Raw genomic sequence first — 15,725 nt, 5'->3', positions numbered from 1 at the left:
GTCTAGATCTGCAAGTAGAACCAGACTAAATGTAACCAGTATTTTCTGCAATTAATCCCTTTAATGGGCCAGGGCCATGCAGCCTCAATACACCCTCATTATCCACTTTCAGCCACTTAACCCGACCCAAGTGCAGGGATTAGTGGTCAGAGAGAGAAATGGCAAGAGCACTCAGGTGTTGACCCAGTTGAATCACTCCATCAGTGTGAGCACAAAATGATCCATCTGCAGTGAGAATTCAGCGTCGCTGGATGCCGGGTGGTGAAGGCAGCTGCCCCGTGACCTTCACTTCTAGTGAGCCGTCGTCAGCCAGAGGTTCAGGATGCCAGAGCTTTTTTCTCGGCATATCCCTGATGGTTTCCCACTTTCCATCGTGGGCTCCGGGGGCGTTGGGGAAACTTCTTCCAGCAGGAAGCCTTTAGGCGAGGTGGTAGTGCAGCTTGCAAAAGGAAGGCCATCAAACCGAGGGGGCTTCCAGTTATTCCTGTGTGCAACTTCTGACCCATTTGCTTTGTGCCTTCATTTAGATGTGACCGATGAGATGCTGAGCTTCTTCCTCACTCTGTTTCGAGGCCTTAGAGTACAGATGGGCGTGCCTTTCACGGAGCAGATCATACAGACTTTCCTCAACATGTTTACCAGGTAACCGCAGACCTGCTGTCCACCGTGGCTTCCAGACTCCCAAGGGAGGAGTAGTCGGGCTGGGCTAAAGAGCCTGGGACTTTATGCTCCTTTTCTTCATGTGCTACAAGCATTGGTTTTCATGCGGGCCCCCAGAGAAACATTTCCTTGGCTACCGTGTGCTTCCCATTGTCTGTAGAGAACAGTTGGCCGAGAGCATCCTCCACGAAGGCAGCACTGGATGCCGGGTGGTGGAGAAGTTCCTGAAGATCCTGCAGGTGGTGGTCCAGGAGCCTGGCCAGGTGTTCAAGCCTTTCCTCCCCAGCATCATCGCCCTGTGCATGGAGCAGGTGTATCCCATCATTGCCGAGGTACGAGGGGCTGGGCCGGTCCCGTGCTGCCTCCTGTCTGCCCCGGGGAGGGAATTAGTGAAGAAAAGGCATTGTGTTTTAAAGCTAATTTGCTAGTTGTTTTTTTTTTTCGTAAAATATTTTTTTCCGAGAAAGAATGCCCTTAGCTTGATCCAGTCTTTTTATATTGGTTGAGTTAATCAGAACTAGTCTAGTGAAAGCATAGCAAGGTTGGTTGGTGAGTAAGAGCAGTCTGCCGTGGCAAACAATTTATAACTTTAGGTGAATATGCGGTTTTTTTCAGTGAACATTGTAACAAATGTACTTTCCTAGTAAGAACTTCCACTGATCTCAAGGATATAAGGTTAGTTCTTGGAACCGTGCAAAGGTTTTATTGTTAAAGGAACGCTCTTTGTCCTTAGAAAACGGACATTCAGCGTGACAAGATCCAGAATAAGTGTGGATTTAACTACATTTTATGTGATAGTTAAATAAGAGCTAACCTTTTTAAGGGCCCCAACTAAGGCTTAAATAAGTCAGTTGCTTTGCATCATTAAACACACTTGGGTCCTGTAAGGATTCCTGCCATGGGAGCTCGTGCCCTCTGGTCCCAATTTAATTTTAATCAAGACTGAATTAAATATATCTGGGCCTTACAGGTTTTGAATTCTCCAGAGACATCTGGAATACTGTAACCTGGCATGCCCTCCAGTGACTTGGAGATTTTCGGTTCAATTAGAAAATACTGCTGAGCCTGCCTCCCTCTCCCCCTCTTCCCGGAATCCTGCCAGTGACAGAGGAGACAGGCCCAGGGAGCAGTTAGCCTCACACGCTGCCTCCCCCTGGAGGTCTTCTGCCGTTGCTCTCTGTAGCTCTAGGTGCTCTTTAAACTCCTGCTCCGAGGGCAGAACTGCTTTTAAAGCTTCTTACTTGTTTTGCATAATAAGATCAACAGGTTAGCTGGGACAGCCTTTTTTATCCTGGGAAAAGGAATGTGACCAAGAAGATGTGACAGGTCACATCAGCTGCTTTCTAAATAGGAAACCCATATTCCTAATTGTTCTGCCATTTGGTAGCCTTTTTTTCCTGGCTGAGAGGGCTGAGTGCTTCTGTCAGAAAAAGGGCCCCTCTGGGTGCCTGGCTGGCTCAGTCGGTAGAGCATGCGACTCGTGATCTTGGGGTTGTGAGTTCAAGCCCCACGGTGGTTGTAGAGATTACATAAAAATAAAATCTTTAAGAAAAAAAAATTTGTTAAAAAGAAGAGTAGAAGGATAAAGGGCCCTCGGCCCTGGCCTGGGCATCGTGTCTCTGCGGAAGTACGCCTGGTTTGAAGTGCCAGCCCGAGGGTGACGTGACCAGATGAGTGTGGGGGGGACACTGACACTCTGCTTGCTGGTAGCAGGCATCGTTCAGGTCTCTCTTGCTCTGAGCCACAGGAAGGGCAGGTGTGAGGGTCTCTGTGTCTCTGCAGCGCCCCTCCCCTGATGTGAAGGCTGAGCTGTTTGAGCTCCTTTTCCGGACGCTCCATCACAACTGGAGGTACTTCTTCAAGTCCACTGTCCTGGCCAGTGTGCAGAGGGGTATTGCCGAGGAGCAGATGGAGAATGAGCCTCAGTTCAGTGCCATCATGCAGGTAACGTGCAGCAAGAGCCCGTGAGGCTGCCATGTGATCCCAGGACGGAGAGCCTCATTCTGGACACCACCTGGGTCCCTCAGCTGTCTGTCCCTTGGTTTGCTTCCCTGGCATACGGGGAGGCCACGTAGTCTCTGGTCAGAGCTCAGTGCTACCTCTTAGTACCTGGGAAGTTAGTTAAGTTCTTGGGGCTTCAGTCTCTTCATCTGTAAAGTGGGAAGAATGCTGCCTATTTTGTGGGTTGAGGGTGAGGCTGACTGGGTTAGCTTCTGCCCAGCTGCTGGTGCATGGGGGTGCTGGATAAGTACCTGTATGCCTTGTAGCGGTGCTCCCCCAGTGTGAGGGGCCCGCCTGCAGCACATTGAAGCCCCCTTAACTGGAAGCTGAGTGGAGTCTCTTGGGGAGGGGCCCAGGGATCTGCATCTTGTAAAGCTCATTCCAGCTCGTACCATACTGGGAGAGCATAGCATACTGGGAGAGTGCTGCCCTGTGAGTGGGCTCCCTGCGGGGCTGACTGCACCCTGCTGTAGGGGCCGCGGTGCCTCCCCTTGCTGGGGGTGGCCGGGCTGCCTTGTGGCTACTGTCCACTGCTGTCCTCCTTCCACACTTCATGGTAGAACTTTTTATTCTGAGCCCAGGTCCAAGTAGAGGATTTCCTTTTTGTTTGTTTGTTTTTGTTTCCAGTGCAAATTTTTCTCCTTGGGGTAGCCAGAGGGATTCTGCCTTCCTCCCTTGAGCTCCCCCGTCAGCACGCACACGTGCAGTCCCTGTGCGGAGACGCTTCTCCGGATGAGCACATGCCCTGCCCCTGGCCTCTCGCTGCCCTTCTGTCTCCAGCGCGGCGTTGGGTGTGGAATATTCAGTGTTTGCTCTCCTACCCCCCATGTCAACCTTGCTTTTAAGCCTTCTTGGGCAGATGGGTGCCTGGCCCTCTACTAGGCTGGTGAAAGCCACTTTGGAAAACAGCTTCACAGTTTGGCAGTTTCTTATAAAGTTGGGTATGTAGTTACTATCCGACAAACCACTTCTAAGCATTTTACCTAAGCTAAATGAAAACATATTCATGTCACATGTCCACAGGTGTTTATAGTGGTTTTTTTCATAATTGCCCAATTTGGAAATAATCCAGATATGTATTAGCTGGTGAATGGATAAACCAAGACACATGCATATAAGGGACTGCTACTTGACAGTAAAAAGGAACATATTCTGACACTTGAGACCAACGTAGATGACTTCCAAATGGTTATGCTGGGTGAGAAGCCAGACCCCAAGGGCTCCAGACCGTATGATTTCCACTCCATCATGTAACGTTCTGGAAAAGGCAAAACCAGAGGGACAGAGAAGGGGTAGGGGGAGAAGACTGACTGCAAAGGGGACACGAGGGGACTTTTTGGGGAGATGGAAGTCTTGTGTGTCTCGATCGTCATGGTGGGTAGATGACCGTGTGTTGGTCAGAATTACACAAGGGTGAACTCCAAAAGGGTGAGTTTTACTCAGTGTCACACTTGAGTAAACCCAACTTAAAAAAATAAAACCATTGGGCATCATGGAGATCCCATTGCTGCCGCAGGCATTATGAGACCCCTCATAGCTCAGGGGCATGGGAACAGGACGACAGAGCAGGCAGCAGCTTGTTGGGAGTGGGGGCTTGCACATCACTGGCTTGGGGTTTTTTGGCAAGGGAGGGGTGTTACTTTTTGCTTTAGAACTTGTAACTTTGACAGCCCGGAAACTGCAAAGGAGTTTAAAAATTTGTTGTTGCTTAGCCCCAAGGCAGAGGCAGCCAGTTTGAAGGAGCCTCCCAGGATTTGTGGTTTGTAAGAATTGGGACACCAGGGAGAGGGTATGTGGCTGACAGAGGGTGAGGGGTTGGTTCGAGGGGAGGCAGGAGGCAGGCTTCAGAGTCCTCTGGGTTTGCTGAGGTTTTGACTAGAGTCACTTGACTAGCTTCTCGCTTCAAAGGCGGAATCCATGAAGGGATCCAGAGGTTTATTACAAAAGGTCAAGTTGAGACCCATATGTGAAGTGCGGCCCAGTGGGGAGGACTTCAGAGCTACGACTACTCGGGAACATTCCAAGATCTGACCAGAAGACTCAAGGCCGTGGATACCCTCATCCTGCCATGGACATGAGGAACCACTTGCAGAGTGCTGGTTCTTTTGGTGTGGGGTGGGGGCCCTAGGAGGGCCAGGTCTGAGGTGCTTTAAATGCTGCTCATAACATAGTGGTCTTATTCCCTAGGCTTTTGGACAGTCCTTTCTCCAGCCTGACATCCACCTATTTAAACAAAATCTCTTCTACTTGGAAACTCTCAACACCAAGCAGAAGCTGTACCACAAGGTCAGCGCCCCCTCTCAGAAAGGGTCCTTCCTCCAAGGCGTCAGTGGGGCGGGCAGAGTGCCACCCTTCTGGGGCAGCAGCTGGGGTGCGTGGCAGGAAGTGGGCTGGGATGCGGACGGGCCCCGGGGGTGGAGTGAGCCCTCGTGCCATCGCTCACCCCGGCCTCTCTGTCTGCAGAAGATCTTCCGGACCACCATGCTGTTTCAGTTTGTGAACGTGCTGCTGCAGGTCCTGGTTCACAAGTCCCACGACCTTCTGCAGGAGGAGATCGGCATTGCCATTTACAACATGGCTTCTGTGGACTTTGACGGCTTCTTTGCAGCCTTCCTCCCAGAGTTTCTGACCAGCTGTGACGGCGTGGATGCCAACCAGAAAAATGTGCTGGGGCGGAATTTCAAGATGGATCGGGTGAGGAGAGGGAGGCCAGGCTACGGGGAGGGCAGGCGTGGGTTCTCACCCTGGCACCTGCTCAGGGAAGAAGGGGCAGGCCACTTCTGTGTGTGGTTTGTGCCCGCTAGTGGCTCCTGAGCAACTCGGTGCTGTGGCTGGACGCGGGGGGCCCCCGCCTCCCCACGGTGGGGGCTCCTGCAGCCAGTGTGTTCTTCGTCTCAGCCGTTGGGCTCCAGCCCCGGCCCCAGCAGTCTGTCTGATTGCCTCTGCACCCCATCGAGCACACCCATCCCCCTGGGCGCAGTCGTCGTTTCCTCCCGGGTCCTGAGCCACTATAGCCCAAACTCTCAGTCTGGGAAGACTGGCGCTCAGGAACCACGTCTCTGAGTCCCCCCCAGGGTTAGGGATGGGCCCTTGGGCTCTGCCCAGGCCTCCTGGTTCAGCATGGGCTGACCTGCTGTCCACCCAGGGAACGTGGCGGGAATGGGGTAGGGGCTGGGGTGGTGAAGGCGCTGGATGCACGCAGAGCCATCGTGGCCGGTGCATCTGGGTCCCATGGCCCCCAGCTTCTCCTGTCCCGGGGTGTCCTGTCTGGACACTCACCTGCCCTCTTTCCTCTCTCAGCCGTTAGGTTTCTGCACTTGCCTGCTAGGCTCTTCCTGGAACTCTTCCCGTGGAACGAGTCCGTTTCATCCTTCACCGCCTGACACGCGGCAGAATGAAACCTTTCTCCCTCATCCTCGTGGTGTCCCTGCCTTGCCTCCTGCGCTGGAGCAGCCGGCCCGCAGTCCCACTTCCGTGTGCAGACTTACACGGGGCTCTTGCTGGAGCAAATTCTGCTCACTCCTTGCTTATCTCATCTGTGATATGCATCAGGGTAGTTTTCTCTTAGACTCACTCGGTTCCTGTTTTCCTTTGTCTTGGACTCTCTCTTTCCCTGTTTTCCTTTGTCTTGGAATCTGTCTTTCCCCAGGATCTGTCTCGTCTTCTCCTGAGCTTCTGGAACCTCACTTCAGCCACTTGGGTAGTGTTCCTTCCTGTTTCTTGAGGCCAAGTCCTAATATTTAACCCTCAGTTTCTAATGATGTCCTTATCAGTCGACGTCTTGATTGAGAAAGCGGTGGCCTTCAAATCTAGTTCTGCATCTGTGCACCTGGGGGGCTTATTAAATACACAGAAACGTACTCTTGTGTCCTGCCCCCCCCCCCCCCCCCAGGGCATTTGAATTTGGCATTTGGGAGCCACTGATCTAAAAGACACCCCTTTGGTTTGTTTTCTGGAGGATGAAATAAGTATACGAACCTGTGCCTTCATTCATCTGTTTACCGTGTACCTGACACTGGCTGGCTCTCGGGCCCTGTGTGGGGTGTTGGGGCTCCAGTCCCTCTCCCTGGCTTCAAAGGAGCCTTGCTGGGAAGACAGGCAGCATTGCCCTCTGTGGATGACACTTGGGCCAAGCACTTCACATGCCCCAGCTCTTGGAAGCCTTCCAACGACCTTCCAAAGTGTAGATCCTGTTACTAATCCCATTTCACAGATGAGCCGAGGCTCAGCAAGCTCAGCCAGGAGCTGGCAGTTAGAGAACTTGGGAATGCTAGAGCCAGGAAGCAGGATTCCTGGCTGGGTGTTGGGGCTGCGGAGCCAGCGTGCACGGCCCACACGCAGGGTGAGCCAAGGGCACTTGGAGAGTGAGGAGCAGAGGTGCTGGCCTCGCCAGCTGGGGCCTCTTTGGCAGAGGCAGGCTTCGAAGTAAGTTGGAAGAGGAGAGAAGGTTAGCCAGGTGAAGGGCAGGTGGGCCGAGGCGCACCGCAGAGCCCTGCCAGCGGGCTTCCAGAAGGTACTGCTGTGGCCCTGCCAGCCACGTGGGGTCCCACTGGCTCCGTGGCAGGCACCGTTGATGTTACTCTACATTTGGAGCTGCAGTGTGGCACCCAGTGATCCCGGTCTAAGCACAAGGAGGTCTCGGCTGGTCTTACTGGGTTATGGTAGAGTTGGGGGTTCCGACTGCAAGGGGCCCTCTCCATTGGTGTCTGCAGCCTGTGGGCTCCTGCGGGAGTGTCCCTCCTGATCGGGAGGGCCTGCCCGGAGCCCGGGGTGGGGGAGGAGTCTGTGGACACAGCTCGGCCGGCTGGGATGAAGGAGAGGTGTACGTTGGCAGACATACCTGTGTTCACGAGCGAGTCCAGTCTAGATCTCCTTCCCTTCTTCCTGGGGGACCTGGGGCAAGTTTCAGAATCTCTCTGTGCTTCACTTTTTTCACCCTTCACACGGGGGCACTAACAAAACCTGCACCGTGGGCTCTTGGTGAAGTTGAAGTGACTTAGCATCTGGATTGCTTGGGGCAGGGGCTGGCCTGTGGTGGGCTCCCACAGGGCCTTTGCTGTCATGTGGTGCATGATGGGCGTAGATGTTCTGACTTTCGTGAAGCTTTTGCAGATCTCTGAGGCCCACCCCAGGATCGAAGTAGCTGGGGTAGGATTGGGGGGTGATTTGGGGTATTGGGTGGGGCTGGGCTGCAGCTGTGCCCCTGCCTTCCAGGACCTGCCCTCGTTCACCCAGAATGTGCACAGGCTGGTCAACGACCTGCGTTACTACAGACTCTGCAATGACAGCCTGCCCCCCGGCACCGTGAAGCTCTAGCACGGCCTGCTTACCGCCAGGGGACGCGCGCTCCGGCTGTCACCCGCCTCCCCTCTGCCCTCTGCCACGGACGGCGCCCGGACAGGCCTCGGCCGCTCCCTGGATTCTCGCACCCTGGACAGTGGTGCCTGCCCCCCGCCCCTCTCCATGCTCCTCTCCTGTTGCCCACCCAGCCGAGCTGGCTGCAGGGTGCATCTTAGCACTGGTTGGAGTGCGCAGAGCACCGGGAGCAGGCAGAGGGTCGCGCGACCAGGTTCCAGGGAGGCCCCAGGGAATCCTGCGGGCTGGTCCGCGCCATGCCCGCGGACGTCAGCCATGAGGCAGAAACGCCAAGGACCGCTCATGACAGTGCCACCTTCTTACCATTCCGCCCCCGGCCCAGCCGGCCCCGGAGAGACTTGATGCTGGAACTGTTTTGGCACTTCTGTCAAGCCTCTCCTGCCCTGCCCTCCGATTGCCTTGAAGTCTCTGCTCTTCGTCAGAGATTTGCAGACTTGTGGGTTTTTTTGTTCTTGTTTTCTCATCATTCCATTGTGATACTAAGAAACTAAGAAGCTTAATGAAAAAATAAAACGCTTATGTTGTTGTTATATAAACACTGGTCAGGGAGCATCTTTCCACTCAGCCCCCCCCCCCCCCCCCCCCCCGGGGCCATGTGCGGGTGGAAGGCCATCCTGGTGGGGAGCAGGGCAGTGAGGTCGGGGCCTGTGGTGGGGCCCTGGGAGAGCACCGCAGAGGAGGGCCAGCTCGGGCGGGGTCTCCTAGACAGCCGCTCCATTAAGCTGCGGGAAGACACAGGGCCCCCGGCTCACCTAGCAGTGCGGGTGGGTGAGGAGCCCACGTGCGGTCTGCCACCCCTCCTCCTAGAGAATGGATCCTTCCTGAGAGACCCAACCAGGCATTGCCCATCGGTGGACTGAAGTCTCGCTGGAGGTCAGCAGCCGGGTGGAGGGCTGAGTGGGTGGCGGGTGTGAGGAGAGGTTGCGCAGGAGAGGGCACTCGGGGCTCACTCTCAGGTGTGATGAGAGCTGGGGCTGGTCGGCCATTCGTGTGTGGCAGTGGTGCTTGTCCTGAGGTTGCTGGGATGATGCATCAGCAGCTCCTCCTGCCTTGAGGGTCCCGGTGACCAGACTGACAGGACTAGGCTAGATTCTTCTGTTTTGTTTTAAGATTTTATTTTTAAGTTAAAAAAAAAAAAAAAGAAAAAAAAAAAAGATTTTATTTTTAAGTGATCTCTACACCCAGTGTGGGGCTCGAACCTACAATGCTGAGATCAAGCATTGCACGCTCCACTGAACCAGCCAGGCCCCCCTGGACGAGGCTAGATTGTCATGTGGGATCCCAGCCCTGGCTGGAAGAGGCTTGCTCACCTGCAGTGAGGGTGGCCACTGGCTTGGTGGTAGAACTGGAGAGGAGGAGGGTGTTGGGGGGGCTGATGGCTTCTGCTTCTGAGGCCTTTATTAGCATCACTGTGGGGGCTGGGAGGGGCGGGGGTACCTGGGCCGTGTGTGTGTGCACGCGCGTGTCAATCACAGCCTCCCAGCTGCAGTTAGCCCCACTTGAGAGTTCAGAGAAGAGGAAATTGAAACTCCAGTCGCTCTTTTGCAGAAAGGAATTAACATCCAGTTATTCTCGGGCTATAAATACCATGTCACCTGCCTGTGTGGGAAGGCTCGAGTGTGGTCTACGCCTGAGCCGGTGAAAAGGCTTTTTGAATGCCCGCAGATGGGAGGGGCAGAGGGATGGGATCTGTCGCCTGAGAGCTGGGACGGAACTTGAAGCAGGACTTGGGGTGGTAGGGGAAAGGCCGTGGGGAGTAAAGTGGGCCCAGCAGTTTTGTTTCTAGACTGCTGGGCATGGCTCCAGCTGTGTGAGTTGTAGTGAGCTCCCAGTCCTTGGAGGTGTGCAAGCAGAGGCTGGGTGACCTGCAGAAAGGGTCTGCTCCCCTGGTGCTCCCCTGACTCATCCCTCTTGTCCACAGTGTGCACCCCCGACTCCCCTGCAGGGCCCAGCACAGAGCAGGCCTTAAGGAGTGTGGCTGGAATTGGGTGTGTTCCCAGGTCCTTGACAAACCCAGAGACTGTCTGCATTGTGAGGGAGGGGCCAGGGAGAGGCCCCTGCAAGCCTTCAGTCAGTCTTGGCCGTGGACTGACAACGCTGAGGTTTTCACCGAGTGGGCCGCTTGCCCTGCCACCTTTGAGTGCAGGGAGGCTGTCACGATGGTCTGGCCCCATCGGTGACATCCACCCGAGGCATAGCACTGGCTCTGGGAAGGGGTCTGATGAAACACTTCCAACTTCCAACCTTTTCCTCTACTTGTCTGCCATCGGCCTCACGCCACAGACAGTCGACTTTCTTTTCCATGGCCTTTTTTTTTATTCCTGACTAAAATACTGTAGTGAAAAATGCAGAAAGCTAAAAAAGTCACCTAATCCTACTGCTCAGAGAAAACCACTGTTAATATTTTGGTGAATTTTCTTTCGCAAATACGTACAAACATGTATGGTTTTGCTCTTCCTTTTCCTTTTCATTGTAAAATTGAGCTCGTGTTGTTTTGCAGGCTCTTTTATTCATTATCGTGCTGTGACCGTTTCCTCGTGTTACTGGTCTAAAACGTGATTTTGAATGGCGGAGGGCATTCCAGGGACATGCTTTGTTTACAGTTTTTCTGATTACAAATGTTTGCTGCTGCAGTGAGCATCGGTGCACACGAATCCCCGTGCTTGTGTGATGGTTCCACGGGTCCTCGTACTCCATGTGGAAGTGACGGCACAAATGTTCTCGAGGCTTCTGATGGATCCTGCTAGGCCTGATTTCTCTTCTGAAGAAGCTTAAGTTACAGACTTCAGAGTTGCAAAATGTCTGAGCTTGTAAGGCTCCGCTGAGATCATTTGACCAAATCAGCCCCTGCTTTTTGTGGATCTTGGGGACTCTCCTGCCCACTTCTGAGTGCCACCGTTATCCCCGAGTGACGTCTCCACAGGGAGGCTGGGACCAGGGAGAAGAGAGGTGCTGATGGTTCTAGTTGACTCCCGGGGCCTTGACAGGAACCCTGATTGACGGCAGTGAATTTAACAAACATTTCCCGAATCCCTGTCTAAGCCCGGTGCTGGGTTGCAAGTGAAGGACTTGGAGGCTAATAAGGCAGCTGGTGCCTGCCAGGACTTGCAGGCCCGTGACGAGACGGACAGACAGGTTAGGTTGATGCCCACAGGTGTGCTAAGTGCAGTGATGGGGGTTTGGGGCCCAGGAAATGGATGGAGAGCCGAGGATCAGGGGGGCCTCACCGAGGGTGATGACCACTGAGCCGGTTCCTGGAGGGTGTGAAGGAGCTCCCCGGTGGGCAAGCGGGTGAGGACACAGGGACGATGGCGTCTGAAGGTGGGCCAGCAGGCTGGAGCTGCCTGGAGACTTGGCAAATTGCCAAATTGGCATGAAGCTTTGATGGGGAAATGGCTGGGGTGCCCATCAGTGTTGCTTTTCTTTCCAAACAAGGACGTCTGGAGTGAAAGCAGACGGTATCAGCAGGCATCCTGGGGCAGCAGGGGTAAGCTGGGGACTTCGGGTCTCCCTCATCCCGGAAGAGAAAGCGTCTGGCTCTGTGGGGCTTGGTGCATCAGCACCGATGGGAGGAGACAAAGGCCCAGCACGCTCTTCCTTTCAGCTTCAGGTGCAGCCCCCTGGTTCATCGGAGGGGCCCACCGTGGTCACCAGCCCGGAGACAACGCAGCTGATGACGGGCAGCGTCCTGTTCTGTGCGGCGAGCACGTGGGAGGATGTGGCCTGACAGCACTGGGGCGTCTCTGGGACCCGCTCTGGGGCAAAGCAGAGGTCTTCCCTGACCGCCTCCTCAGGAGCGCCCCTGAACCCGCCTTGACTGCCCCATGGCACCTGTGGTGGCCCCGCCCACATGAAGGCAGGGGTGGGACTAGGCCCACAGCAGGTGCCCCAGAATGTCGAATGCCTGAGGGTTTTCCAGGTTCATCCAAATGGGTTTCTCCTCACACGAGGAAGCCTGGAGTCACTCTAATTTTTAACATAATGAAGCTACGTCCTCGGTGTCTGCTCCCAATGCCAAGCCTTACTTTTCAGGGCTCCTCGGGGAAAAGCCCTCGAGTGAACAGCTCTTCAGTGAAGGATTTCTTTAGCTCAAGGGCTCCCTTCTCTGCTCTTCCCTGCTTGCATCATTGGAAACATCTGTAGAAATCCATGTTAATTAATTGGCTCCAGCCTTGGAGTGGGTGAGGTGCATGGTTGATGGCACGGTCATGCGGCCTGCTGGGTTAGGCCTCAAGCTGGCTCTGAGCCCCGGTGACCCTGAAGGGCACTGGGAGCTCTTGCTGAGTCCACGTTGGGTGCCTTCCCTGGGGTGGGCTGGGGTTGGGCTGAAAAATTATTTAAGTGAAACATAGGCCAGACACCGGTGGGCATTTTGGCAACGGGTAGATTTTAAAAATAAGCCGGGGTGGCTCAGTCGATTAAGCGTCCAACTCTTGGTTTCGGCTCAGGTCATGATCTCATGGGTTGTGGGATTGAGCCCTGGGTCCGTGCTCAGCACAGAGTCTGCTTGGGATTCTCTTTCTCCTCTCCCTTTGCCCCTCTCCTGCTCACGTGCATGCCAGTGCTCTCTCTCTCAAATAAATAAATCTTTAAAGAAATAAAAATAAGCTTCGTTCCCCCCCATTATAGAAATAATACGTGTTCCTTGGAGATAAACAATACTCGCTGCACACACGCACACACACACCCCCCAGCTCACTCTGGCTATTTCAGCCTAAGCCACGGCAGGCCAGTTGGGTGGAAGTGGCCTCTGGGACGTTGTGGGCAGTTAATCTGGGACCTAGTTTCTCAGACTCACATTGGTGTCTGCAGCTAGCTGCGGCCTGAGGCCAGAGGCTCATCCAAAGGTGCGTCTTCTCCCTGAAGTCAAGAGAGTAAACCACGGTCATTCTTGGAGCTGCTGAGGAAGGCAAAATCCCCATTTTGCAGAGGTGGAGCCTGAGGGCCAGAGGCTCCAGTAGGTCTGCGTCCTGCCTCTTCCCCACCGGTGTTCCCATGCGGGAGCCGATGACTCCTAAGCTCCCCAGGAGTGGCGGCGACCTTGCTTCCAGCCTCGGAAGGACACTCAAGTAGGAGTGATTCAGACTCTAGAGAAAGATGTGCAGACCATCTCAATCTTCGCTGCTGAGCCTGCCTGGGGAGGTGCCGGGAGCCCAGAGGAAGCTCTGGGGGCTTTTATTACGTTAATGATCTGTGTTGTGGCATTTCCAAAAATGGTTCCCACCTCCTCCATGCTGGAAGAGGCAGGAGGAGACAGGCTGTCACTGCCTCCCAGATGCAGCCGGCTTTGCCTTTGGCAGGTGCCCACCCACCCCCTTAAGGATTTCCTGCCTTCAGAGCAAACGCTTACAGATGAGAAAATCGAGGTTCAGAGAGGGTAGTGACTTGCCCAAGGCCACACAGCACATCACTGGCGAAGCTGGGGTCCACTTTCAGGTCTATAGGGCTCAAGTCTGGAGAACTCCAAATCCTGCTCTGTTCCCTGCCAGAGGCACTATGGCTACTTTACTCTGTCTTCTGCCTTGTGACAGACCTGAGTTGAGGCACTTTGCAGGTGGCGCCTGAGCTGTGGGAAGAACAGGGAGCTGAGAGCTTGGAGTCTGGGTCCCCGTGGTGGGTCCTGGATTCACTGTGCCTGCCCATCCCATCCCCTTCCGTTTCTGGGCCCTCTCTCTGCTCGGGGTGCGGTGGAGAGTCAAGACAGTGGGCGTGAGGAGGGGCCCTGCTTCCTGGCGCACAGTGAGGTGGGACCCGGGGCTGCACATCGGGGAGGCCCTGGGCACTCCGGCCCCACTGAGGGCAAAGGTCCTTGGGGTTTCTATGTGGACGGGCTTGTGGAATCCAGGGCCACCGTGTAGGTTTCCCTCACGGTGACAATGCACGTCGGACTCACCCTCAGCTCAAGGATGCGTTTCATTTATGGTCTGGTCCTTTTGCTCATCGCTGGACATTTGCTGAGGGTCTTCACTGTGACAGGTACTGGGTCAAGGGCTAGGCATGAAGCATGGATAACACAGGAGTCCTGGCCTCCAGAAAGGGAGGGGGGAATCCTGTTATGTGCCACGTGGCTTTATGTGAGTATGTGTGTGTGCATGCATGCACACACACGCGCGCTGGGGGGTGGACAAAATGTACTCTGTACTCTGATCGGAGTCAGATGTGCACAAAATGTACCTCCTTCTATAACTGATCTCATTTTGCTCTGAAAAACAGGTGGCAGGAAAAATGTATTTTTAAAAAAATGTGCTGATTTAACAGAACCCGTTCTCTCCACATTTAAAACAGGCTCTTCTGGATAAAATGTTCAGTTAAAGTTCAAACTCTAGACGGGCTTTATGTGAATTCCGAAAGGCGCCTCTTCCTCTGAGCAGGTGCAGCTCTGTACCAAGGAGGGTGGAGGGTGGGCACAATTTCAGCCGGGACCTATCCCCTCAGCCAGGCCTTCTTGGACAGTGAACAACTTGCACAGCTGTCCATGGTGGATTTGTCAAACTCCCCATCAAAACTGTCTTGTCTCAGAAGACCTCCCTTTCCCTTCATCCCTCCTCTTTCCAAGGCGGCTTCAAGGGGGTGTTGCTTATATGTCTCTGGGGTTGCAGGAGGCATCTCTAGCCCTTGTTTTGGATTTTAGACCCACAAACCAAAAGGCCACTCTTAGATGGGGCTGGCCTGAATATCCAAAATGGACTCAATCCTGGATCCGAGGCTCCGTGAGTCTATAGGCTGTGCTCCCATCTGTTAACACCTGACCTGTACCAGTCTCCTGCAGGACAAAGTAGGTGAATATTAATGAAAGCGGTCACTGGCCCCTGCAACCCCCACCGCCCCTGTCAGCGGGGTAGATCAGGAGTGAGGCCTCAGGGCTGTTTATAGTGGGTATGGAGCAGCCCCCCTGCCTTCCCAGCCCCGCCAGTCCGGGGGTGGGGGCTGCAGCCCTTCCCCTCCCCCTGGGGGGCCTGTTGCTCTGGGCAGCGCTGGGGTCCCCCTGCTCATGAGCCTCAGCTTTCCTCTCTCATCATGGGAACTGGCCCCATCCCCCTGCCCTGGCTCAGGTGACTCAGCGGCCCCCCTCTGGTCCTCCCAGGAGCCCTGGGGGCTTAGGACTTTCTCTCCTGCTGTCAACCACCCCAGCCCCTGGAGCCAACCCCCACTGCCCTTCTAGATAACTCTGGAGAATCCATGGCCGTTGAAAAGGGAGTTGGCAGTGAGAAGAGCCAAATGGACATCTGTCTTGCTGGTCGGTCCCACGGCAGCGTGCTGGCAGCCACCCACAGGGAGTCCTCAGGGGACACCCATGAAAAGCTCGACCACTGTGGCTCCCGAGGGGTCCGAGGCTCACTGGCCAGTCCTCGCTCCAGCAGCTTGGACGTGACGACAGGTGAAGGTCATGGGGGTGGTGGCCGCTGGTCCTCTCTCCATGTGGTCTGTCCCCTTCCCCCTCCTTTGGTCTGTCTGCCCTCTCTCCCTCCCATCCCCCAGTTTCCTTCAGCCTCCCAGGGGCCGAGTTTTGGGGTCCGTCCAGGACTCACACACCTGAGGGGACAGGAGCTTTGTGGCTGGCCGCTCACACTGGGAAGAACCAAGGGAATCCACTTCCGTAGGGGAAGGCGCTTTGTTGCCATATGTCCGTGCTTACCTGCGGGACTTGGTGAGGACATCAGGCTGCTCAGGGAATCCTTAATCAGGCT

The 15,725-nt window shown here is 54.9% G+C and overlaps 1 protein-coding gene across 3 annotated transcripts in view; it reads left to right on the top strand.

Annotated features, from left to right (window-relative positions):
• Nucleotides 1–8,573, top strand: part of XPO6 (exportin 6) — a 101,681-nt gene extending 93,108 nt beyond the window's left edge. For all 3 annotated transcript variants that reach the window (XM_027609992.2, XM_027609991.2, XM_027609990.2), the window contains 6 exons: nt 528–642; nt 821–992; nt 2,443–2,604; nt 4,849–4,947; nt 5,125–5,355; nt 7,876–8,573. In XM_027609992.2, coding sequence (XP_027465793.1) covers nt 528–642; nt 821–992; nt 2,443–2,604; nt 4,849–4,947; nt 5,125–5,355; nt 7,876–7,977 — 881 coding nt within the window. In that variant the 3' untranslated portion in view covers nt 7,978–8,573. The remainder of the gene's footprint in view (nt 1–527; nt 643–820; nt 993–2,442; nt 2,605–4,848; nt 4,948–5,124; nt 5,356–7,875) is intronic.
• The last annotated feature ends 7,152 nt before the right edge of the window (nt 8,574–15,725 follow it).

Source organism: Zalophus californianus, chromosome 10 (assembly GCF_009762305.2).
Source record: "Zalophus californianus isolate mZalCal1 chromosome 10, mZalCal1.pri.v2, whole genome shotgun sequence".
In the NCBI taxonomy this organism is placed as follows: Eukaryota; Metazoa; Chordata; class Mammalia; order Carnivora; family Otariidae; genus Zalophus; species Zalophus californianus.
This window is presented reverse-complemented; position numbering and strand designations above follow the sequence as displayed.